This window comes from Pieris rapae, chromosome 5 (assembly GCF_905147795.1).
Source record: "Pieris rapae chromosome 5, ilPieRapa1.1, whole genome shotgun sequence".
Lineage (NCBI taxonomy): Eukaryota > Metazoa > Arthropoda > Insecta > Lepidoptera > Pieridae > Pieris > Pieris rapae.
The window spans coordinates 1209501-1235386 of record NC_059513.1 but is presented as its reverse complement, the minus strand read 5'-3'; the positions used below and the strand labels follow the sequence as shown (position 1 = coordinate 1235386).

Genomic DNA, 25886 nt, shown 5'->3' with positions numbered 1-25886 from the left:
CATTTCATTGTAGCTTTAATACAAATTGGCAGAAAGAGACAAAACATTACTAGTCTACTACAATTAGGACATGGCGTACAAACTACCTCAACTAATCCTTTATTAATTTTTGTTACTTTCCTCATATGAATTTAAAAAATCACTATTTTAACTTTTTTCGTCTCTTTCTGACAAATTGTATTTTTGCTTCAAAGAAAAGAGACAGTTTAACATTGCACGTCACATACATATGAATACATTATATTACTTATAGAGGTAGTTAGATAGTTGGTAACGTTTTTATTTACTGAACAAAATTATTGAACAGATCTTCACTTATAATCTCCGAAATAGAGACATAAATATTTAACTGTTAGGTTTAAATTAGAAAAAAACTTACTGTTCCTCGGAGAATTTATTCTCCTGAGAGATGAGACGACCAGCCATTTTTGGATCGTCAGCATTATGCCAAGCGCCCTGATTAAAAACAAAATACACTTTTAAAATTATTTTAAGTCTATTTTTAATTTCTCTATGTGAATGTGTATTTTTAAAAATACATAGGTTAATTTACAAAATAACTTATTAGTTCAACACAAACTTTTAACACACAAATACAAAATACTCTCTAAACACAATTTGTCTTTAAGAAAAAGTGCGTGCGTTTTGTACACAAGTCAGAAGTGAAACTTGAAAGGTAAAAGCTTCAATAGATGATCATGTATATTCACAATGTATATAGATATACAAATACATAATACACTAATTTGTCACGATCTCCCTATTCTTTGACAAAAACGCTGCACATCTATGTGACGCTAATATAATTATTATTGCGTTTCATTGAAAAATTTACCCCCACGCGCCTAAAGAAGTGTCACATCAAAATAATTTTTATTATCTCTAAATGACTCTCAATACACACCTCAAAGTATTCCACAAGAATGAGTCTCGCAGTGTTGCAGTCTGTCAAATATCGATCCGTGGCAGCGGCAGCTAAGGCGGCATCTCTCCACCGAGCGGCACCACGTCCGTCCCAACGGAGCCAAGGGGCCAACAGGGCTGTCAGTTGGGGCCAGAGAAGGGCGGCTGGTGCCCAAGGTACTGGAATGGCGGGTTTTAATTAAGAATTCTAAAGATTATGAAAATCGAGAATTATATTTTAGTAGCAACTCTCAACCCTGAGATTTTTCTTACTTCTAGTCTACTAGTCCTAAAAACGGTCGATATGTGTCAGACACGTACGCATTTAACATTCAAAAGTGCCATTTTAGGTGGTCTAATAGGAATAAATGATTTGACTTTGACGTCTCATCACCAATTAAGGAAAAATGATCACCAGACAGATATCTGGAGCCAAGAGAGTTATTTTAAAAAGATACACTAATGAAACACATACAGATACAGAGAACACACGACATATAAAACACACAATACCAGGTCATTCATTTAGTTCTTCTTTGTAATTGTTATTGGTGATGGACCATCTGCAGCATTTTACGCCTGACGAGGAGACTGTCATAAAATCGATCAGCAATTATTTTTTTGAAGAACCACGACCGCAAGTAATTTAATAAACATATAAAAAACTACCGATATTAGAAAGGCCGACTACACATACTCGAGCCTTTAAGCACAGTCGCTGGAAGCACTTAAAAAGACAAGTTACTTACAATAAGTCTCCTCGCTCCTAAAAAGTTCATCATGAGCCAGCATATCCAAGATTTCGGTATCATCAAGACCTCTTCTAGACGCCGTAAGAAGGGACAGACACGCCTTGACCCGTTCAGCTCCAAGTGCGGCTTCAGTGGTTATTAGGATTTGTTCCAATTGAGATTCCAGTTCCTCACAAATCACTAATTCTGGAGCTGTTTCCGGTTCACTTTGTTCAGTGAAGGTCTCGGCTGATAGGGATATTTGCCAGGCTAGAATCTGGAAAGGTAGAAAAAAGTAGGTTGTAGAATAAAAATATATTCTACATCATAAGCACGCCCCACATACACACTATCACGTACATACCCACACTTTTACACCATTACACAACACAACCAATTTAGGCTTAATTCATTAAATTTAATCACAGTTAGTTAATTGTATTAAATACTTTGTTTGTTTGTTCCCTTTTATAAATCTTTTTGTTATATAATGTATCATGTATTCCATCTGTGGCTATGTTCTCAGTGTATTTGTTTGCTATTATATATAATTAATGTTAGCTGTAGGAGTACAAAATAAATAAATAAATAAATAATAAATATAAGACTGTTTATTTGGCTCTAGCATGTGTTTGCAAAGGTAAGAATTAAAAAAAATGTATTTTCTAGAAACTTTCAAATTTAGTAGTGACAGATTTATGGCTTTACTACGCCAACTACAAAACTTGAGAGAATTAATTTAAAATATGCAAAAGGAAAATAAAAAACGCCTGAAATATACGGGATTTTCCTCTACTTTGATCCCATAGGACTACTAAGAGACTCTTGGGCCTTGGGTAGATAGTATTAAGAAACTTTTTAAATTTGTTTTAATTTATATTTAATCATTACTATGTTGCTAAGACATATTTTAAACTACATGTGTTGGAAATAAATAAATATATTTATAGATATATTAATTTAAAATATGGATCTCTCTCTCTCTTTAGTCGGCAGCTCATGTCTGAGCGTCGTGGTCAGCAACTAAGCATCTAGAAAAATATGGATAGAGCACGAAATGTTGTTAAAGTCAATTAAACAAGATGAAAGAAATTACCTTAGAATATAAAGGAAGCGTACACTTCTGAACAGCTTTAACAACAGCTTCAGGAGGAGATGCAGCCCCCGTTTTACTGTAGGTGGCAGCACACGCTATGAGCACAGCTTTCGCCTCTTCAGCACCCACGGGTGGTGCCCTCACCACCTTTGGGCCATCCTCAGATGAAAGGACCGCCATTATTGCTGAACTTGACGGTTCGTCTTTCTCTGGAAATAAATTTTTAGCAAGGATTTTAACAATTGGAAATTTTTACATTATTTCTATATATACAAAAAAATTAGAGTTTTCAAAACATTTTTGACATTTCTATGTTGAGATTGCGATTAGACGCTTTAAACTTTAATTAAAAACACGGGTCCTTCGAGCCGGAATAAATCGTTTCAACCAAAAATACAGTTTGACATAATTTTTTTGATGACATACCCTCAGTAACAGTCACAATCATCTTGACATTGTCGGGTAGCCTTGAAGGCAGCCATCGGGCGCCTCTCAAAGCATCAGCACCTCCCACGCAGACCAGCACTGGCCGACAACGCCCAACTGCTGATAGAAGCCTCGCTAATGTGGAAGACAGTGACGATGCCTCCTGGAGTGAAAATTTGCTTTGTTTTCTTTTGGTATGGGACAGACACTTTCCTAACTCTTTGAACGTAATATATAATATGTAGATAGCGTAAGCATTGTTTATATATAATATGTTTCATGGCTAGAGAGGATGGCAAGGATGGGTTGCTACTTGTGTGGATACGTTAGCCCCGTCTCACTTCCCTTGGAGATGCAAAAAAAAAAGGAAAAAAAAGCTGTTAAAAAAATGTAAATACCATATATTTTAATATACTTAATAACTTACATTCTTTCCTCGGTACACAGTACCCGTGTGAAGTACATGTAACTGATCCACTATAGATTTCAACAATTGATGGGAACTGCTCGACTGAGATGTTAGTCCAACATATCTAAAAATATATTTAATTTTATAAAATTCCACAGATAAAATATACAGTCAAATTGTTTACGACGACATCATTTAGAACAACATACCAGTTATATTGACCGAAATCAAAGGTCCCGGCTGAATTCTATTGTATTAGTTCTTAAACACTACTGGGCACGTGGAAATACAGCCACGTAACGTATGACGTCAGTGAATAAGCCAGTCAGAAGAATATTTCTTCATAAGCAAATATGTTTTTACTATTGCTGTTATTTACCTCACAACAAGGGCAAGATCGTCCATCCAAGTATGAGCAAGCGAAGCCGCACGAGCAAGTAGTGTGGCCTTCCCGCAACCGGCCCCGCCCAACACCACTAATGGGATTGAACTGTCGCTTTGGACGTACCTATAAAAAATATTTATCAATATAAAACGAGAAAAAACCAAAGCAATCATTTTACTTTGTTTTTGCCAAACAAATGTATGTATTATGACATAGCGTGGCGTGAGCGTCAGTACTGTACAGTACTCTCATACCCGTAAGTTCGATATCCGGCTGTACAGCAATGGACTTTCTATGTACGCATATAAGATTCGCTCAAAAGCTGAAGGAAAACATCGTGAGGAAACCGACATAACTACCTACTTGCCTGTCAGAGAAATCATGAAACATATACAGAAATCTGAGGCCCAGACCTAAAAAGTTTGTAGCGCCCCTTATTTAATATTATTTTATATGCATATATAGCTATAGATGATAAATATTGTAAAAACTTTGTTAAATTAAAACTCATTCCGGCTCGGAGGACTAAAATTCCATTATACGATAAAACACTTACGTTTTTAATTCGTTGAGCGTGATTTCTCTGTTGGACGTGCACTGAGTTGCTTTTTGACAGAACGACAGATGCTCAGATATTTCTTCGAACAAACTGGAAAAAGGATAGGTATATAATATAGTAGTAGGTTCGTACCAATACCAACGTTCGTATAATATCTTATTTCTAGAATTAAAAAAAATGCGAGACAGGTTGCCTACATACTAATAAACTATCACTATATATATTCCTAAATATATGTATTAAAGCTGTGGTGAAATAAAAAAAAATATAAAAATGAAATCTCACCCAGCTGGTATCCCGCAATACCCGGCCGGTCCATCGCTATCCGCCATGAGCCCATCCAGTAATGCATCCAGGCGTTCGCCAAGCGCCGAGCGGACACCTGCTGTGTATTCCTCGTCAGAATTTGTATGGGGACGACCGCGAACACTCGCCCGGATTACATTACGCTCGCTTAGGTACATCTGGAATATGTAATACATATTATATGTGGAAAAAATAATTCGCTAGCACATAGGCCTCGTAGTTATGGAATGGTGCCCTAGACATAAAAGAAGAAGTAAAGGTAGACAGCATCGTAGATGGGAAGATGATATTAAAAAGGTGGCTGGAGCCACATGGATGAGGAAAGCAAGAGACGGATTTTTGTGGAGAACACTTGGGGAGGCCTATGCTGAAAAGCAAGACAATCAAGAAACCGGTGTCTAATAGGAAATAATATGATAATATTTACATTTACCTTAATTAAATTTCGTTAAGTATAAGTAGTATATAAAGTAGAAATAAGATAAAATGTAACTTATAAGATTGTTAATAAAAGCTATATTTATTTATTTATATGTGGGAAAAATAATTCGCTAGCACATAGGCCTGGTTTTTTATCAGATTATCATTATTATTTTTTTATATTATCATTATCATCAGATTATTATGATTATGAGATTTACGTGTGCCTTTCGCCCGTTGCCGTAAACGTATATTTTGCATACATTAGGAAGCACCCACACTTTATCTTAGTGTCGAATATCACTACCGATACAAACGATTCAGTGTTTGTAATCGTTTTCCCCTGATCTTTACCACGCACCATCATTGTGGAATCAGCTGCTCAATGAAGTATTTCCGAACCAATTCGACCTAGGGTCCTTCAAGAAAAGAGCATACCAATTCTTAAAATGCCGGCAACGCACTCGCGAGCCGTCTGGCATTGAGTGTCCATGGGCGGCGGTATGACATAACATCAGGTGAGCCTCCTGCCCGTTTGCCCCCTGTTCTATAAAAAAAATCATCAGTATGTATACTAAAAATATAAAAAAGTATCAGGATTGTTAATGCAACATCTGTGACTATTTACGATAAAGGTAGAAAAAAAATAAGGGTATTAGGTAAACTAGAGCTGATTAGTAAAATTATGTATGTCACTATATTTATCGATACATTCAAAAAGAGCTGCACCAAAGAAAAAACTTTTTTTGTAGGCCTTTTTAATCGCTCATGCAATGTAGAGGTACAAATCAGATAATACAGGGTGGCCAAATAGTCATCAAACGAAACTAGGGGATAGATGGGGTCATCTTCAGAGTTGCTAGCTATATTGTTAGTTATGGATAGATAGATTTAGGAATATAAGTTTAATTTTGTAATGTTTTTATCTAGAATAGTTGGTGTGGGATTTTGGAATTCTATCGTATTAGTAATTAGTGTTAAGATAGAAAAATGTAGTGATAAATAAATAAAATAAAATAAAATAAAATAATCTTACTTACAACTTTAACCCTTGCAGAGTTATAATTTATTTTGCGTTTTTCTAAAAAAATATTTTTTTTTCTATTTTTTTTTATTCGAAAGAATCTAAATCCTATATCTTGACAAAGCTGTATAAAGATAGAATAAAATAATAAGTTTTTTTGATGTAAAAAAATATACTATTTTACGTTACACAAAGCGTTTACCTTCAAATCCCTCTGCAGGTTAGCAAGCCTCCTCTGTAGCTCCCGATGGTGGTCATCAGGGCCGTCGGGGGCTTCGGGCGGGGCTCCAGCCCGACACACCCACACACAACGCCTGGCCGTCTCAGAGCTCATTAGCACTGTGTGCTGTACCTCCTTTAACATTTTTTTTAATATTGTAAATATATATCACTAAAGGTTTTTGAAGTGAAACTTCTTTAGGAGCATGAGGGTAAAATTTTGACGGAACGTCACGAACATGTGCAGCGTATTTGTGGAAGAAAAGGGAGAGAGCGATTGAGAGAGAGTAAGAAAGGTAGATCGAGAAAAAATACATAATGGTTGTTGTATTCGTTTAGTTGTTACATATTAGAACTAGATGGAAATTCTGTCGCATAATGTTTTGTGAAGTAAACGCAGATTTTTATTTATTTATATTATCATTAGCACGTAAACAGTGTGAATATAGATATACAAATACATGGAGTGATCATATACTGCTACATGATGATCTATTAGAGCTTTTACCTTAATAATAATTAATTAGAAAAGAAGTTTCACTTCTGACATGACACATTGTGTACTTTGTGCGCACGCACTTTTTTTATTGTGTCGTTATGTGTCGTGTAGACTTATTGACGTCGTTGCTTGTTCCGTGTTTTGTAGTCTTGTATTAATTATTCTTTTGTAATGCATCGCCATTCACGAATCCGTGAGATAAGCTTTTTAGTTTCTTTTATTAATATTTTTAATAAGATTTTGTTATGCAATTCTTGTATCATATTTTTTTTTAGTTTTTACCCTTACTAGGATTGTCTTAAAGAGATCGCTTGTTACCGATAAGGCCATCCGTTGCATTCCTAATTTTTATGTACTATTTTTTTAATGGAACAAAGTGTTTATAAATAAATAAATAGAAAAAAAATATTGTTTTATTAATAAAAGACTAAATAAAAAATACGCATTTACCTGTTCTAAAACAGTAGTAAGATAAGCGTCGCAGGCCTCCTGGGGCAGAGTCCTAACTAAAACGCTTAGGGCTCGTGCCATTTCTCGTCTCCAACGAGCCGGCGCGCCACGGACTAAGCGATAACATGGCGGTGTTGTGCTACTATCCAAGGTGTACCTAAAACGTAAAGAAAAAGTCAATACATTATAAAACGAGTAGTACTTAGTCTTGGCCTCCAATTTTTGTATATTTCGTGATATACATAGTCACAAACATATCCCGAGGTCACCCGATTTAAGCCCATGTGACTTTTTCTTATGGGGATACTTAAAATCCGTGGTTTACAAGACAAATCCGAGCACTGTGACACAACTTAAAGAAAATATTCGAGCCGAAGTCAGCAGAATTCCCCAGTCGCTGTGTAAACGCGTTTTTAAAAACATGCGTGCTAGACTCGAAGAGCCTGTCAGACTTGAGGGCCGCCATTTGGAGAACGTGGTTTTTAAAAAATAAAATCCGCGTTCATTGTGATTAAATGAAATGTAGATGCCTACATATATGGCGCAATCATTTTTACATTGCATTTATTATCTAGGTTAAGTCAATGCACTGTAAGCAATTACATTATATTTAAAATGAATAAAATAAGGAGTCGGTTTTCAAGGCTTGTCTGAGACGGTTGTTTAATTATATTATTTCTCCTTCACATATTGTTATGTGTCTACACATACGATACCCCACAAAAATAAAAAACTACATCTCTAATACAAAGTAGGTTTACTTTGTATTAGAGCTGTAGTTTTTTCCAAACATTGAAATCTGCCACTGGACACCCTGTATTTTAATACAAAAGTAGGTAAGCTTTCACAGGGATGTGGTTAATTTGTCAAATAATAAATTTAAGAAAGTTTTAAAACAGAAGCTCCAGCTATTTAACTTAATGGTGTTTATATAGAAATTGGAAATAACTTAAGATGATTATCGCGATTCCGAACATGCAGTAGAGTTGACTATTAAAAATGATAATGTGATTCACCTGAATAAAAGTAATCGATGTTTTCCTTCACTGTTCGAGCAAATGTTAAATACGCACATATAAAGAAATTTTATTAGAGCACAGCCTGGGATCGAACCTACGACCTCAGGTATGAGAGTCGCACGCTTAAGCCACTATACCAACAATGCTCTTTTTAAAATAACTTTGTACATAATACATATATAATATGGTAAATAAATTAGTCTAATTTCTTTAAAATACAGTTTTCTTTCGTCTATTTCTGTGATGGTGTTTATGCTGTGATGAAAAGAGTATTTCAATTAGACTGACTGTCTGACTTTTAGAATACAAAATCTCTGCAGACAATGCTTTGCTTATATAAAAGTAACTAAATACGTACCATTTATTGAGCAAAGTCCTATCATTTTCGTCATCGGCTGTTTCTAAAGCTGCTTTGAAGTCAGCACATTCTAATGTATGAGGTAGTAGCGGAGTTCCCAGGTTTGAGTTCAGGAATAATACAGGTACGACCGCACCCAGTTCTGATTGACCTATTTAACAATCAAAATTAATTAACCGTTATATATTTAGATACAATTTATGTTTTATTTTAAATTCATAATTCATTCATTTTTTTCAGTCTTTTTTCTTTCTTTTTTTTCTTTTTTTTTGACGTTCATAAGTGTACATTATGTTACCTATATGAATAAATGATTTTTGATTTGATTTGATAATTAATCTTGTTATGCAAGGAAAGTACGAGAAGAGAGAAGAAGAGAAAGAGTTAGAAGTTTTGACGCCTTTAACTGAAAATCTCGATCGTGATATTTGCAAATACAGCTCAAACTGAGATATTAACGTGTAAAAAGCGCCATTTTATGAATGGCTAAAAAAATCTAACCCACTTCCAGATGACCTAGAAAGTCGAAATTTGGTACTGCAGTAAATTTATATAAAAAGGCATATTCGGAGAGTAAATTAAGCCAGGTCAAATTTTGAGCTTCAATACTCTGAGTAAACCCAGATGGGTTAAGTCGATGTAGATAATTGGGCACCAGTTTAGTAGGTTTTTGCTTCGATTTTCTGTTACTTTTTCCAGTGCCCATTTCCACTTAAGTTTATTGTTTTTATTGTAACATCAGTATAGTTATTTTTTTTAAAGCTGTAGTGTTTTTTGTCAACTATAGTTATCAGTATTTAAATTGATATTAATCGAGCTAGGTCTAGATATCTATAGTGGTTCCTTTAGTTTTTTAAAATATGAATCGATCTAATATTTTTTTTTCTCTGTGTTTGTAATGTTTGCCTATAATTGCTAGTCACATTAAATCTTGTATTTTATTTTTATTTTGTATACAAATGTATCAGTGCGTCGAGCGTAAATAAATTTTGTTTTTTTTTTTTATAAAACATGGGACTGACACCTGATGTCCGCCACCGCCACCCATGGACCCTCGCCAGAGGGCTCACGATTATGTCACCCAAAATAAATAAATATACATACGTGCAAGTTCAGCTATACAAAGTACGGGGAAGCGATGATCTCGCTGTTGTTCGAGGGGTGAGCGCCAGTGCAGGTCTGCTACGTGTACGCGCCAACCCCGTTTGCGTGCGCGTACGCGTAGTCGCGCCGCTACGCCGCAGTGTAGCGCGCCTTTCTCTGCACAACAATCTGTAACGACATTTATAATTTAAATTATATTATATTAGAAATCAGTAAACACATTGCCAATATACTTATCTATTATCTCAACAAAAATCCCACGAAATCTAGTTTTTAATCCGCCAAAAAAAAAATTGTAATAATAAAACTTAACAATTATTCTTATTTTAACTTTCAATTTTACCTATATACTTTACACCATATTACACAAGACTTTGTTACCGATATTGCTAAGTCTCAATAATACTATTATTATCATTTCCTACTGAGTATTAATATATTCTTTTTTTTTTGCGATTGAGGCGTAAACTAGCTGATGTGGTCTCTGGCAGAATGACCAGCGTTGTGGAACACTCTGCTCCTCAGCATAATGCTGAGCCAGGGCCATTTACAGCCACAGCACACACGCAATATATGCTTGAGACGAACCGAAGGGGAAAAGGAAAAAAATAATATACCTCTCTTTATATCTTTTATTTAATTTTTTCTCTTTGATTACTGCTGTGTTGTGTATTTATGTGTGTGTGTTTTGTTTGTAATAAGTAATATGTCTATGTCAATACGTCAAGTGTACCATGGCGCCTAACAACAACCGTTGTGGCAATAGTTGCAGTTCCTTACAAATCACATGTAAAAACGATTAAGCGCTCTACGTTTAGGAGCTGGTAAATGTAAACTTAGACATTATGTTTCTTTTTAAATGTTCATAAGTGTATATAATTACCAATGTGAATAAAGTTTTGATTTGATTCGTCTGTAGATTCACGATTTTTAGGATTTCAGTCCCATCACGCGCAATAATTTGTATATAATATTTGTTCGCTTAAATTTAAGGGTCCAGTATAATTTGGATTTACAAAAGACATCGCTTATCTCTCTCTGACTCAGACTGAGTTACTAGGTCACTCTTCAACATATAGAATAAGAAATAGTTTACTACGTCCGCTATATTATCTACATCACGAATTTATTTTGAGGACACTACATCAACGCACCCTGGGAATCTGCAGCGCAAACATATATGAGCATAGCACGGCGTTTCCTGGTCCTCTGTCCAGTACTTTTACCCAGGAGATAGGAACGGTATTCCTCAGTCAGCGCTGCCACATTAGCAGGCACAGGTGGACCGACTACCTCCTCCTTGGGCGAGGCGCATGCTTGGGGCGATGACAGGGAGATCGAATCTGAAGATTAAACATATAATAGTCAACATATATATCCCAAAAAGTAGGACGATATTGATATTTTTTCGTAAGTAAATTTTAAAGAAAAAAATTAATTTTTTGTAAATGTCTTAATCTAGGTAGACTATATTACTATGTCAACGAGTATTTACACACTGTGCAAACACTAAACCTAACATAGTGGTTTAGACTCTTCAAACTTGGCGGTTAAGGTCTCGCCCATTCGTTATTCAGCCAGGACGGGTAAGGCATAGAAATAATAATGACTTCGGTTTGAGGAGGACGATCCTAATCTATGAAAATTTAAATAGAAATAGAATTCTGTCCGTCCCATACATATCTATACCTTTATTGATAAATACTTAATCAGTCATAACATTATGAATGAAAGAGTATATAAATCATTACCAGAGACACTAGACCCAATCTGCGCCCGAGGCCCTTTGAGCTGCGGTTTCTTGTCCTTGAAGGATGGCGTTGGCTCCAACAACTCCTGCACAGGCTCTGCCGATGCATCGAATGATGGCTTCGTGACTCGGTACGGCGGCGACCTGCGCGTGCAACAGTTAATTCTACGCTAGGTTATTATGATCAAAGTTAAAAGTGTAATATATGCATAATATATAACAAAATATAAACCTTTTTGATATTTCCTTTTTGGGAATATAAAAAAGATTAGTCGATATCATAGGAGAACGAAGAGCTGGCAGCTACATCGGACAAAGAATTAGGCTAGTTATTCAAAGGGGGAACGCTGCCAGTGTCTTCGGAACCTTGCCTAAAGGGACTCCTTTTAATAATATTAGAATTACTATATGTACAATTTGTTCAAATATATATTATATATAACATAGTCAATGAATCCATTGCCTTGAAAATTAATATAACATCCATTAGAGACAAAGATTACAGGGAAGCAAAAAATGTATAAAGTTTCAACCGAGAAAGTTCTCATTTAAGTTGCAAAGTCTTTGTGAAAGCGTTAATGAAAAACTTTGCGCGTTTCAACATCCACCGACCGTTAACATGTTTTTAATGATATTTAATATAATATTCATTTTCAAAACCATATCTTTATATATATAATTCTCATTTACGTGTGTATACCACTGAACTCCTCTTAAACAGCTGGACGGATTTAAATATTGTTTTGCATCCGTTTAGATTTACAAATTAATCCGGCAGATGGCGCTGCAGTCTGTACTTTAATTTCATACTTTGTTTAATATCCTAATCGCTTGAAATAACATTTCAGGACAACGTCTGTCGGGTCCGCCAGTATGTCTACATATTCTAAAGATTCTTGTTAATATTATTTCGGAATATTTTAAAAAATATGTCTAAAGCAGGTTATCATTATTAAATGTAGTGACATTATCGTCGATTTTCAGTACAAATTTAATACAATATGTATATATAAATGGAAACTCAGAGAAGACTTTTTCCTACATTTTAAAATAACTAATAGAAATATTCTTCTTCTGCTCGAAACATTAAAAAAAAACATCATAATTTTTAACCCGGCCGATCGTCACGCTAGATCACTTTTTTGTTTCGCTTGAGTTAGGACGCGTTTGAATTTAATAACATTGTTGTCAGTTTTAATTATTAGTTAAGCCCTCATTGTTTTTGCATGTGTTTAGTGCGTATTGTTCAAAGTTACAGTTGCTATATTCTCAGCTTCTCTTGTTATTATCCTTACTAACTTTTTCCTAATCCTTGCGAATGACAATTGTGTGTTTCGTGTTAAGGATTTATCAAAACGAGGTACCAGGGCCTATTTTTTGAGATAAAATTATTTTAGAAATACACACATTATCCTTACAGCCTATGCCAATACGATAATGACGAGAAACATTTAATAAAATATAATAGGGAACATAAAAAATAAACACATAATATACACAATATCGCTACTGTGAATTCACTCTTATTTATGTAACAACTGTATCTTCTTTGTAGTACATCTTCTATACTGGCGTTTCCTTCTTAACAATAATATACGAGTATTTTTTTTCAACAGAAAATACCTTTAACAGATTCTTAGCTTCCTGTGGCAATGGCAAGTGTATTTCTAATGTGTCAGACGCCATTTTAAAAAAGAAACAGGATTCTGCATCTTCCACAGGCGACACCGATTGATGGAGATACCAATAATTTGTGAAGTGCTCTCAATATTACAAGGTAGGTGATCAATCACAACTCGTTGGTAAGAAGCTTTTGAACCTTAAAAGTTTTTAGTATACCTAGCTCAAACCTTATTCACGTTTCTTATGGGGGACTGATGAAATATATTTACCCATAAATATAATTGTATTGATTTTTATAAATATGTATGTTAACACCAATCAAAATTGTTTGCTCCCCGGAAGAATTTTCTAAAAAATTCTATACCAATTTTTTTGCGTACTTAAGTATTTGCCAGGTTGAAAAAAATCTGGCAAGAACTGCCCCTTTGTCTTAAAAATATACACGATATGTAACATTATATTATATGTGAATTTTCAGAATATTTGCGTAAAATTTCACGAATTTATACAATTTTATTGGGGGAAACGCTTGTGAAATATGAAATTGTCGACGCGTTTGAAATTCCTTTATGGGCAGCCGGGTTTGAAATTCCAACTGAAATTCCGGTAAATTTCGAGGTTTTGATTTTTTATATAAAATTAAGCTAAAATAGATTTTGAATTTCTGTCTATACTTGTAAAAAATTATGATATTATTAACTGACCCGTTCCGTAAGCGACAAGGAAGGAGCCATTTGATATTAAAAAATAATAATTGCTCATATAAGAATCTTAATAGCCTCCTGTGGGGCGTGGTCCCTACTTTGGGAAACATTGGTTGGTGAAACTCTAGGGTATAACAGTTTTGGTTTAGCTGAGGATCGCAAGAGAAATGTCTCTTCACCAATAGGTACATATATCATGCAATTTTTCTTTAACTAACGTTAGTTGTCTCTTTCTTTTTAATTACCTTGCTTCATTAAATAATATTCAATTAAAATATCTAAATCACTTACATGACAAAATCTACTGTTTACTAAACAAATTCATTTCCGCAGACGCCATAAGGATCTCGGGGCAGGCGTGGCAGGGGAGGAGCTCTGACGTCACCGATGACGTCAATTGTGACGCGTGCCCGACCTACTTTGCGGAGCTCTCAATCCGAGCTTTATTATGTTCTATGCAATATGGTTGTCTGTATTAAGGGGTATAAAAAAAGGTTAAACACCACTGTACCTCTTAATTGTGATTGTAAAAAGATATTGTTAAAAATATTTTTAATTTTTAACCATCCAAAATATCTTTCACATGGCTGTGGTATTAATGTACAATATATAAACATATCTATTGTAGAAGCAACTTCCTTTCCTCGTTAGCGAATGAAAGTCGTTTAGGAGCTTCATCTTTAATTATACTTACAATTTTTTTTAAATTTTAAATGAAACAAAACGTGATATCATTATGTTTTACACCTTTTAACGATTAAACAACCATTAAGTATGGTAACACGCCAGGTTTGTTTTCTTTCTGATGCCCTTTCTTTCACCGCTGTGTCAATAATAAAATTTTCACCATCGATTCAAAACCTGCCCGTTTGCCACCTGTTCTATAAAAAAAACTACATTCACTAACAATCTCAAACAACGTCTTCTAAACCTATCTTATGCTCAAACCGAAACTTTACCTATACGTACCTATCAGTAGTCAAATGGTAGAGAACTGCCCATGATACATTTTTATTCAGAACTAGACAGACGTTTGGCCATAATCCTATTGTAATGTAGCCTATTGGATAGCCTCCAGGAGATACCTATTCAACCCCAGCCTAAATGAACATATTAATAGGTACATTATATTGTGTAGAGAAGATGGAAGGGAATACACAAGACGATCCACTCCTTTGTCACTAAGTACTAGAAACGATGTCAAATTAAAGTAAACTCCAGCGTGCTCCTAGTAAATCCAATATGAGACCAAACCCCGACAAGATTTTATTAATGAAAGTGCTAAAAGAGCAAGTAAGCAAATTGCATGCAATGAAATAAGAATCCACAGCCTGCCAGTTTTCACAGACATAACCACTGAACTTGGCTTTGTATAATTACGCTAATTGATAATTTAATTTTACATATGCATTACATACAAACTATTGTATTGTTTAATCAATTACACTTACGTAATTCAATTCGAATTCATGAATTGTGTGAATGATTAACATGTTTTTGGATTGCCAGTTAATTATTACGAACTATAAATAACTAAATTTAGTACGTTTGTACATAGTATTTGAATATTGTTAAATCTAAAGGCGACGTTCTAGCTTTGTATTTCTTGTAATAAGGCGACTGAAAAAACAAGCAATAGAAAAAAGTGCCGTAGTTAGCTGAGCTGAAAAGATCGTAACAATTTTTTTGATAGAATTTCATTGGTTTGATAGAGAGAGCGATACAATTATATAAAAATACAACCGTCATATACTTTTTCGATACCATTTTTGTGGTACGATTTGTCGTAGTAAATTTATATAAATAGTAAATTTCTGTCCAGCAAACATTCTCAACTATATTTATATTTAGTTTTATTTTTATTTGTTGATAAATGTTCTTTTTCACAATTAACGTTTATTAATATCAATTTTAATTTTAAACGATCAACGATAGGTACATTTCGATATGCCTTGTATATCATAATAATAGATTAAACTACAACAACAAAATATCAGATCTATATTTAGGTTAAAAAGTTTTTAGGGCCTTAATAGAAGTGTAAACATGAAAGATAAATTTTCTTTTTTATAATATTGATAAACATTCTAGCTTATAGTGGTCAAATAAGATTGAAGATTTTAATTTCCTACGGGAGAAGATGCATGATGCACGCAGTTTTAAAAAATCTCTTATTTTAAAGAGTAGTATCAGTGTGGCATTGGAACTCCTTAACTGAAACTTTAAAAAAGTTAAAGATGTCTTTAATAAACTTTGTAACGAAGTTAAACGATTTATTTAATTAAGTTACATAAATGTGTTTTAGACACTTAATAAAAGCGTTCTTAAAACTCAAAAGGATTGCGATATGAAGCCGAAATCTCCATGTTAAATCTTAAAGTACGTAATTAAAAGATAAGTACCAAGAGCGAATTAACCTCGTTTCCTTTTTGATATAATTTTCCTAATTTGGCGAAATTTTTTGGCAATGTAAGCTCAATATAGATACAGCGATAAAAATTTTTTTAGTTTATAATGGCTATATTTTTTTAAATATAACAGTGCATTGATTTGATGGGGGGAAAATCTAATAAAAATATCTATAAATAGCAAAAAGGTTAGTCGACATCACATGTGACCGCAGAGCCGGCAGCTACCACGGACAAAGATTAAGTCTAGCTATTCAAAGAGGGAACGCTGCCAGAACCGCCTAAAGGGACTCATATTAATAATAAATTTTAGTTATTATATTTTAATCTTAGTTTTTGCTTTTTTTGTTATTAATTATTTGATTTAATTAAACATTAAGTATCTGGTTGTCCTTCTTCAATGTTTGTTTAAGAGCATAATAAAATAAGTGCGTGCTTACAAAGTACACATGTCAGAAGTGAAACTTCTCTGGAAATTAATTATTACTAAAGTAATAGCCCCAATAGATAATCATGTACCAGTATATGATCACTCCATACTGTTTACACACTGTATTTTGCTAATGATAATATGTATAAATAAATAAAATCTGTGTTAGCTGCTCAAGACGTTATGCGACAGAATTACTCTCTCTCTCTCTCTCTCAATAGCTCTCTCCCTTTTCTTCGACAAAAACGCTGCACGTCTTCGTGACGTGTCATCCGTAAAAATTATACTTTCATGCGTCTAAAGAAGTTTCACTTAAAAAATTAGCTTGATTGTGATTGGTCGGAACGTGTCTGTGACAAAACCAGCTTCTCATGCGCGGTCGTTTCGTCTATCGTTATTCTTATTATAGACCAAAGAAAATGAACAGATGCGACACTAGGCAAAGTTGATTGGAATGCTGGAAGTGTGCTTTGATGCTGAGCCAGGTCACTAATTATAAAATCATTGATTCGATTCATGAGATCTTTGCTGTCCGTTGATACTTATATACTTTTACTGCCAATATTTTTTTTTAACGCGTATATGATGTAAAGTGACCCTTGCCCATAAACACTTACATTGCCAGATGGCTCGCAAGCGCCTTTTAAGAATTGGTACGCTCTTTTCTTGAAGGACCCTAAGTCGAATTGGTTCGGAAATACTTCAGTGGGCAGCTGGTTCCACAAAGTGGTGGTGCGCGACAAAAATTGCCTTGAAAAACGCTTGGTTGTGAAGCGACGGACTCGAGGTGATACGGATGATATTTTGTATTGTGCCTTCCGTGCGATGAAAATTGAACACTATCTATTATAAATGCGGTGGAAGATGCTACATATTCTGGGTATATCCGACTTCATAATGAGGTGTTGGGTTATATTGCTGGCGGGGCCATAGTTTAACTTGTTCTAAAAAAAAAGTACCAATCGCTAAGTTGGTTAAAAAGCTGCCAGTTTGCCATTTCGTGTTTTCCAGTTGTGTGACTTTCCATTGGAGCTTTTGAGACTGCATCGCTTGCCCCGGGGAACAAAGTCGTAAAACACTATTACGACTGTTTTACTGTTTTGTCATTTTGACTTCCTTGTGTGATGTTCAATAACTGATTTTTTTTTCTAGAATTGTCGAAACCCGAAATCCGTCTTCGTGTCTTTATTCTACGGAAATTATTTTGTTTAGATTTCAAGTAATACGAGTTTTTCTACTAATTTGACTTTCCTGAAATAGATAGCTACAACCGAAAAGATAGTTTTAGTTTAGATTTAAATTCTATCAAATTATCCACCACTATGAGTATCTTATCTAATATACTCATAGTGGTTTTTTCCTTTACTAACAGTGGTTGTCTGGAAGAAATCGCTATAAAGCGATAAGGCCGCCAGTTACTTGTCATTAAATTATGTTTAATATTTTCCTTTTATGTAATGCAACAAAGTGTTAATAAATAAATAAATAAATTATAAAGGTTAATGCGACAGTTTCAAAAAGTGGTAGTAATATATCTATCTTTCACCAAGGTCATAATATATATGTGAAAAGAGTAGTAGGTAATAGATTATTACGTTCTAGACATTTGTCAAAATGTGCTATCGTAATGTGCGGTTAGTGTGTCGTCCGTAATTATGTTTTGACAGTGAAATAATCGTAAAACGCCTTTGGTCTTCGGTTTCATTATTTACTGTTGTTAGTTATTACATTCTGTTAGTTATTTACACTTAATACATAACCACATGGAATAAATCGTCAAATGGGGAAAAATCTTTCATTTGATATCATATATTCAAAAAACATGTAACGGTAAAAATGTGTTATGAGTGACGAATCAAATCAAATCATTTATTCCAATTAGACCACCTGAAATGGCATTTTAGAATGTTAAATAAATATAAGATGATTCTAGTTGCCCCTTGCAAAAGGTATTTTCGTGTGGAGATGACTGGGCAAGAAACTCCACACTTACTCTTTTAAACTTTAATAGTTGTATACATTAGGTAAATAATTATATGTGAAAACAACCCCTAGAATAAAACTACTATACATCGTAACTTAGTAAGCTAACTTGATGTTACTTAGAAATGTAAAGTGGGTGCCGAAACCTGCGGCGGGTAATATTAGGACTTAGATAAAAGGTTTTCATCGGTAGCACTCGCAAAAACTTCACTTCACTTCAAGTGATCGACGTATTGCAGGCTATCAATTATTTTATATTTATTCACAAGACGAAATACAACTTACGGATGATTTGAAAAAATTTTTTTTACAATAAACTCCCAAGCGAAATTGGGGAATTATCACTGAATAAATTCAAAGCCCTCGTTAAAAGTAAATTAGTCAATAAAGCTTTTTATTAAATCATCCTAATCCTTGGGATTGATTTGCTCCAGTTCTAACAATTTGTATAAAAAACTTGGCGATTAAAAAGAGTTTTAAAGTAAATTCCGCCAGGAATGTTTTTTGCCGGTTCTTCTTGCCCGCTCTACGCCCTTGACTTGCGAACTGGTAGTAAATGTAAATTTACAATTGCTTTAATTCTTAATTAATTTTTATTTGACGTTCATAAATGTACTTGCTTACCTATATGAATAAATATATTTTGAGTTTGAGTTTGATAAAACGTAATGCCTAGTAATAATAGTATTCTTTTATTTTTTCTAAAAGTTAGCTTTTACGACTTTGTTCCCCTAGTTAACAAGGACCTCAAAACAAAAGGTGGTCTAAATTTGACACAAGAAGCCCGTGATAGATTACGTTGGCGAAGGAAAGTTTTGGAGGCCATTAAAAATATTATTTATATTAAGCAATTAAGTGGAAATTTGTTTGAAAGCCTAAGTTATGCGGCATTTGATGTAATAAAGCTCTGTAAAAACTTCTTTGCGGTTGTGATTCTTGTCAAAAAGGTATTGCAATATTTATCCAAATGTTTAAACCAGTTAACTAACTTTTGACAAGTTAGGAGCCGTAATTTAGGCAAATATTTAATTGGGGAAGTTTAAGGTTAGTTGAACTGAATTAAAAGTTATATATTAAGCGCGTATTAGACTCGCTTGGAAAGGTTCCATTTTTTTCTAACATATGCCTTTCTTACAAAAAAAACATAACATACGAATATTTAGTATTGTCTTTTATTAACATATCTTTTACATATTTAAAGAAAACACTTTTTTACCGATTTGAAGCTATGTATTATGGTAAACTTAATGTTTAAAGAACTTCTCATTACAAAAAAAACATTTTATTTACATGAAAAACTTAATATACGAGCGAGATACACGTCGCCATTAGCCGTCTCAATTTTAGTCAACTGTGTTCACTCTAACATGCATCTTTACTGCCTTTTTGAATTCAAACACACCAATATTGCGAATTTTAGATGGTAATTGATTAAAAAATTGTACACCCTCGAACCTAATAGACTTCTTCAAATAATTTGTACGCGGCTTCGGCAAGATAAGCAAACTCGCTCGACGAGTATTGCTTATAATTATTTAATTAAATTAACTAATCTTATAATTATAATTACGAATATTTTTTTCGCAGGAATGTCTGTATGGGGACCACAGTCTTTACAATACAACGATAAGAAATTAATTAATATTTACAATTGTTGTTATTTATTTGTTTATAAGTCACAAGTCTAAAACGCGTATGCTTACCATGTACAAGAAAATATAACTTCAAATATTACACACATAAACTTAAAAAAACCACTACAAATAAATTAACACAAGCGAACAGAAAAAAAATCTAAGTTAAATCACTATATACTTTCCCCGCTTACCCCTACATCTTACTATTACATAATATGTGTTATTAATATTTTTTCTACATAGAACTTGCCTTAACCAAAGCGAAACAAACACCGAGATTCGAAATTATTAGTATTAGTTAGTGCTGGTACTTTCTAAGATGCTCTTAGTAAATCTATTAATTAAATGCACTAGATATTATTGAAGCTTATAGCTAATTACCGGCGTGTGTCAGGCCACGGCCGCGTCGACCTACTTCCGACCAATGACGCACGCCTGACGTCACCTTTTGTAAGGACTTACAATTATATAATTATCGTAATTCTTTGTTATGTAATGCGTTATTAAATATCGGTAAACATTCTGATATAATAGTAATAAAAGCCTTTCATGTCATCAATGTCTTGACAATTCAACTGGTTGCTGATCTAATGTTACATATTTTTATTATTTTTGTTTTAATGCTACAAACTGTAATTATTTTACTTTATCTCACACACTGTTTTTTTAACTCTTGAATGTTTAATATTCTACGGTTTCGATATTTGTAAATATTATGTTAGGAACATGTAAACTATGAATACAATAGACTAATAGACGTGTAGTAAATTATACAAAAATAAAAAAGCCTATTTATTTCTTGCAAAGAACAAAGTAAACATAATACTATTTATTACATAATTAATTTGTAAGAAAAGTACTTAAATTATACTATTTTTTTCCTATTTTTTAAAATTATTTCCCAGTTATTTTGCAAGAACCCTTCCATCACAGGTGAAAACCTCCTCCAAGGAAATCCAAATATCTCGATTTTGGGTGAGTTGCATCCAGCTCGACCCAGCAGTTTTTTCAATGTCGTCCGCCCATCTCATGTACTGATAAAAGAAATCACAAGCATGAGCCCGTTCAACTTCTGGCCACGCCAAGTGTTGCTTAACCTAGGTGATCAGTTACGATCCTAATATATCTATATCCGATCTAAGCCATCGCCTTGATGGCTGGAAAGCTTCCACAGTCCGTTTCACAAGGTATTTTCTTTTGCGAACTAGCGAACTGTGGAATCGACTACCGGCGGGGTCTTCCCTGAGAGATACGACCTCCAACAATTCAAAATTCGAGCGTCTCACTCCTCCCTAAAACGCCGGCAACGCACCCACTAAAAATGGGTGTCTATGGGCTGCGATGACTGCCTTTTTGGGCGTCCCGCAGGCTCGTTTGCCCCCCTATTATATAAAAAAACTAGCAACGATATACATAATTAAAGCAATAATGAACCCAAGCTTCTGAGCACGACTTGTATCGCTTTACTTTATTGATAGAGCATAAAATGCAATATGTACATTGAAATCCAATTTCATAGAGATGTATCAACAGAAGTACGTATACAATCTATTCGCAAAGGAAGTGGAATGCATTTCCTTTATAGGATTTACCCATTTCTAACCGTGAAATGAGGTTTTATTGTAAAAGCTGAGATGTTGCAACACCTATTTATTTACATTTTATTTATAGCCAGTACAAGTGTATACTTAGAGCAGTATTGGCCTAGTGACTCTCATCCCTGAGGTGGTAGGATCGATCCCCGGCTGTGCACATGGACTTTCTATGTGTGCATTTAACATTAACTCGAGCGAATATACACACATAGAAACGGTGAAGAAAAATATCGTGAAGAACCGGCTTAGACCCAAAGTTGACGGCGTGTCAGGTACAGAAGGCTGATCACTTGCCTATTAGAATGACAAATGAGCATAAAACCGATACAGTAATCTGAGGCCCAGACGTAAAAATAGGTTGTAGTCTCGATTTTTTTGAATAGGTCTATACTAATAATATTTTTTGTCACTTAAGTTACACTTTCAATTTCGTAGCACTACAAATGGGATCTACATCCTAAATGGGACTCGGCCATATTAACTTTTTTAGGGATGTATTGATAGGACACCGATGTCGATACTCTTATAGAAATATCGCCGATACCGATATCAACGCTTATTAAATTAAGGTAAAATATATTAAGTTTGGTTTAAAATTTTTAATTACTTAAATTATAGAAAAATAACTGTTTATAATTAAAATTTAACATGAATTTAATAAAGTTATTAAGTTTAATTTTATAAAAACACAATTGAAACTGCAAAGCTTCGCAAATCTATGTATGGACTTGACAAATCGTTGTAAAGTTTACACTACAGAAATCTCCGCGTTATAGAGATACCGCACTATTGAGGGGAATACTGCTTTCGCTATTCGATAGCTTAGTTGTTTAATTTATTACACACAGGGGTTTAAACACAGGTTTTGTGAAAATAGGTCACATAGGCCACAGTGGCCATGGCAACGTGGTTAATTAATTTATATAACACATCTTACGTATTTTGCAACTTAATAAAGTTTTCAAAGTTATGCAAATTTATAAATATGCGTGAATCATCAAAGAAAACTCTTAGTACCAGAGACAAATAATTAAATTAAATCACCTCACTATTAGCGGTGTTATGTGTAGCGGTTGGCATCAAGCCAGCCACAAGTGTTTGAATTTTTTGTTTTTCCACATTTAATTCTAGTAATAATATCGCTAAGGTATGTGTGTTTTGATTTTGTTTTGAATAGTCGGTGCTGGGTAAGAATAAATCGAATGATGATTGATACAGGTCAACGTAGTAGAAAAGTAAAGAATGCTGGCTTCATCTAGAATTGAAAAAAAACGAAAATGAATTCGTTTATTTGCTAAGATAGTGGTACAATTAGATGCATTAAATATAAATTATATTTTTAGTTATAAGATTTAGGAATATAAGTTTAATTTTTTAATGTTTTTATGTAGGATAGTTGGTGTGGGAAATATTTTGGAATTCTATCGCATTAGTAGTAACTGTTAAGATAGAAAAAATTACTGGAATAAATAAAAAAAAAAAACCGCCATATATAAATCACACAGTCACATAATAGAGGCATTAGCATAATGTCGTAATAATATAATAATTTGTAAAGTATCCTTTAAAAATTCAGTTAAAAACGGTTACTTAATGATCGTCTACGTGCCGGCTAGAACCATACCATGCGCGTACGCATGCAAGCAGTCTCAGGAAACGACGTGCTGATCGCACGCAGTGATGCCAACTTGGAGGTTTTCTTCTAAATTTTGTTGAACTCAAAATGTCTTGGATGGTTTTTAGGATGTACATACATTTATTTAGGAGGATTACTAACACTTAGGACAGGGCACTTTAAACAGTACTTTCCTCCAATTCAAACAATTTGTATGACTCCAAACTTGGCGATTAAAAAGAGTGGCAGAGTTTCTTGCCAGTTCTTCTTACCCGCTCTACATCATTGACTTACGAACTGGTAGTACATGTAAATTTAGAATTAATTTAATATATTTTCTTTTGACGTTCATAAGTGTTACCTATATTTCGAGTTTTTTCAATGTATATTAAGTCTACCCAAATAACAAGCTAAACCAAAGCTATAATATTCCAAAATTGAAATTGTATACTACTTAAATGTATTTTTGGTGTATATTTGAAATTACCTCTCAAACAGTGTAAAACAAAAAACTTTAGAAGTTTTAATTATTAATTATTTGTACGGGTATTTGAATTGGTTTCTAGAAGGAACATCCTTTTAACGCGTACAATCTTAACGCTTCAACGAAACGGATCGAAAGTGAGAAACACACAAACAAATAATATTTTTCTACAAATCTCCTGGTTTTTTTTTTTAATTTTATAGAACAGGGGGCAAACGGGCAGGAGGCTAATCTGATGTTCGGTGAATACGCCGCCCATGGACACTCTCAATGCCAGAGCTTTGCGGGCCTTTTAAGAATTTGTACGCTCTTTTCTTGAAAGACCCTAAATCGAATTGGTATGTCCCTAGAACGGAAATTGTGACAGCTGAAGAAAGCGATTACAACACAGGTACATTTTGAAAGTCAACAAATACTTATCCCTTTCCAAACATAGAGTAATACAATATTGTCAACACGTCCACTATTTCAATTAGGTCAATTTGATTTAACAAGAGAGCAAAGACAATGAAGTGGTTTTGGCATCGGGAATCGTGTCACGCCTCTTAATTCATTGCATATTGTCCACCCATTGAATGTATTGCAGTGCGTTGCAGTGTAACTGACATTGGTAATTATATACGCTTCGAATATAGGCGATATTTTAGACGAATGTTTTGTAGGCGAAATTCTCAGTGGGTTTAGAATAAATACATTTTTGTGGAGTACGCATTAAATAATAGTTTTCAAATGACTGAAATGTCATGTGATCTATTTGTCCTAGGCGCGACAGACAGCCCCATGTGCAGAGGTTGTTTCAGCGCAGAGGAATCAGTCATCCACGTAGTCCTGGATTGCGAGGCTGTGGCTAAACAACGAACGGAAATCCTCGGAACAGTAAGCTCGCTCCGAGAAGCCTGTGAAGTGCCCAGGAGACTTCTGTGCTTCTGGAAGGAGCTGGGCTAGCTTGAGTAGCCAGGGCTTTACGCAAAACGGACCAAATTTGAGTCTAGATGCGGAAATTAAGGGCCACCTACCATACCTATGTCATGTGAGCAACGTCTAGAAATATGAAATCTTTGACGTTGCTCTTTAGTAGACAGGTCGAACATGTACCTGCAATAAAGGCGATCAAACCGTAGAACGTGTATATTCGCACAGTCCACCTGGAGCAACAAACACAAATGACAATAGACCATAACGTCCCACAGGGTATGTTAACAAAGCACGGACCGTGATTGGAACAGTTCTGCGAATTATTAAATATACGAAGGAGACAAACAAAAATAAAATAATGGGTCCAAAATGGGTCTAAAGCCAATGCGCCCCGGCTCGCCCATGAATATTGTAAATAATATTACCGATGTATCTTTTTTGTAATAACAATATGGAGCCTTAAGGAGGAGCGTACCAATAAAAGGCCGGCAACGCACTTGCAAGCCCTCTAGCATTGAAAGTGTCCATGGGCGGCGGTATCACTTAATATCAGGTGAGCTTGATGCCCGTTGGTTGGTTTGAAATCGTCACCAAATCTATAAAAAAATGTACTTCTGATAAATATAACTAAACAATTAGTTATGTTTTGTGATTCGTAACTTGAAAGCCAATTAACTTTTTCTAAATAAATAACCTTAAAAAGTTTTGTTTAATTAACTATTGATTACTTAATTGACATAATTAAACCAATGTCCCATTGTGAGTAAAAATTTATATCTCATATATATAAAAATTTATATGAGTTCTTCACCAAAAATATTACCTGGGCGTATA

The 25886-nt window shown here is 34.3% G+C and overlaps 1 protein-coding gene across 2 annotated transcripts in view; it reads right to left on the bottom strand.

Moving 5' to 3' along the window:
* Positions 1–25886, bottom strand: part of LOC110996792 (NACHT domain- and WD repeat-containing protein 1) — a 44383-nt gene that overhangs the window by 6421 nt on the left and 12076 nt on the right. The window contains exons 2-16 of one of the 2 annotated variants that reach the window (XM_045628418.1): positions 11660–11823; positions 11063–11251; positions 9909–10076; positions 8805–8955; positions 7428–7584; positions 6462–6614; positions 4795–4973; positions 4507–4599; positions 3945–4073; positions 3584–3689; positions 3157–3319; positions 2731–2939; positions 1653–1911; positions 905–1083; positions 380–456 (exon numbers count right to left, since the gene is read on the bottom strand). In XM_045628418.1, the coding sequence (XP_045484374.1) occupies positions 380–456; positions 905–1083; positions 1653–1911; positions 2731–2939; positions 3157–3319; positions 3584–3689; positions 3945–4073; positions 4507–4599; positions 4795–4973; positions 6462–6614; positions 7428–7584; positions 8805–8955; positions 9909–10076; positions 11063–11251; positions 11660–11823 (2376 nt within the window). The remainder of the gene's footprint in view (positions 1–379; positions 457–904; positions 1084–1652; positions 1912–2730; positions 2940–3156; positions 3320–3583; positions 3690–3944; positions 4074–4506; positions 4600–4794; positions 4974–6461; positions 6615–7427; positions 7585–8804; positions 8956–9908; positions 10077–11062; positions 11252–11659; positions 11824–25886) is intronic. The other variant, XM_045628419.1, reaches the window with a different exon arrangement.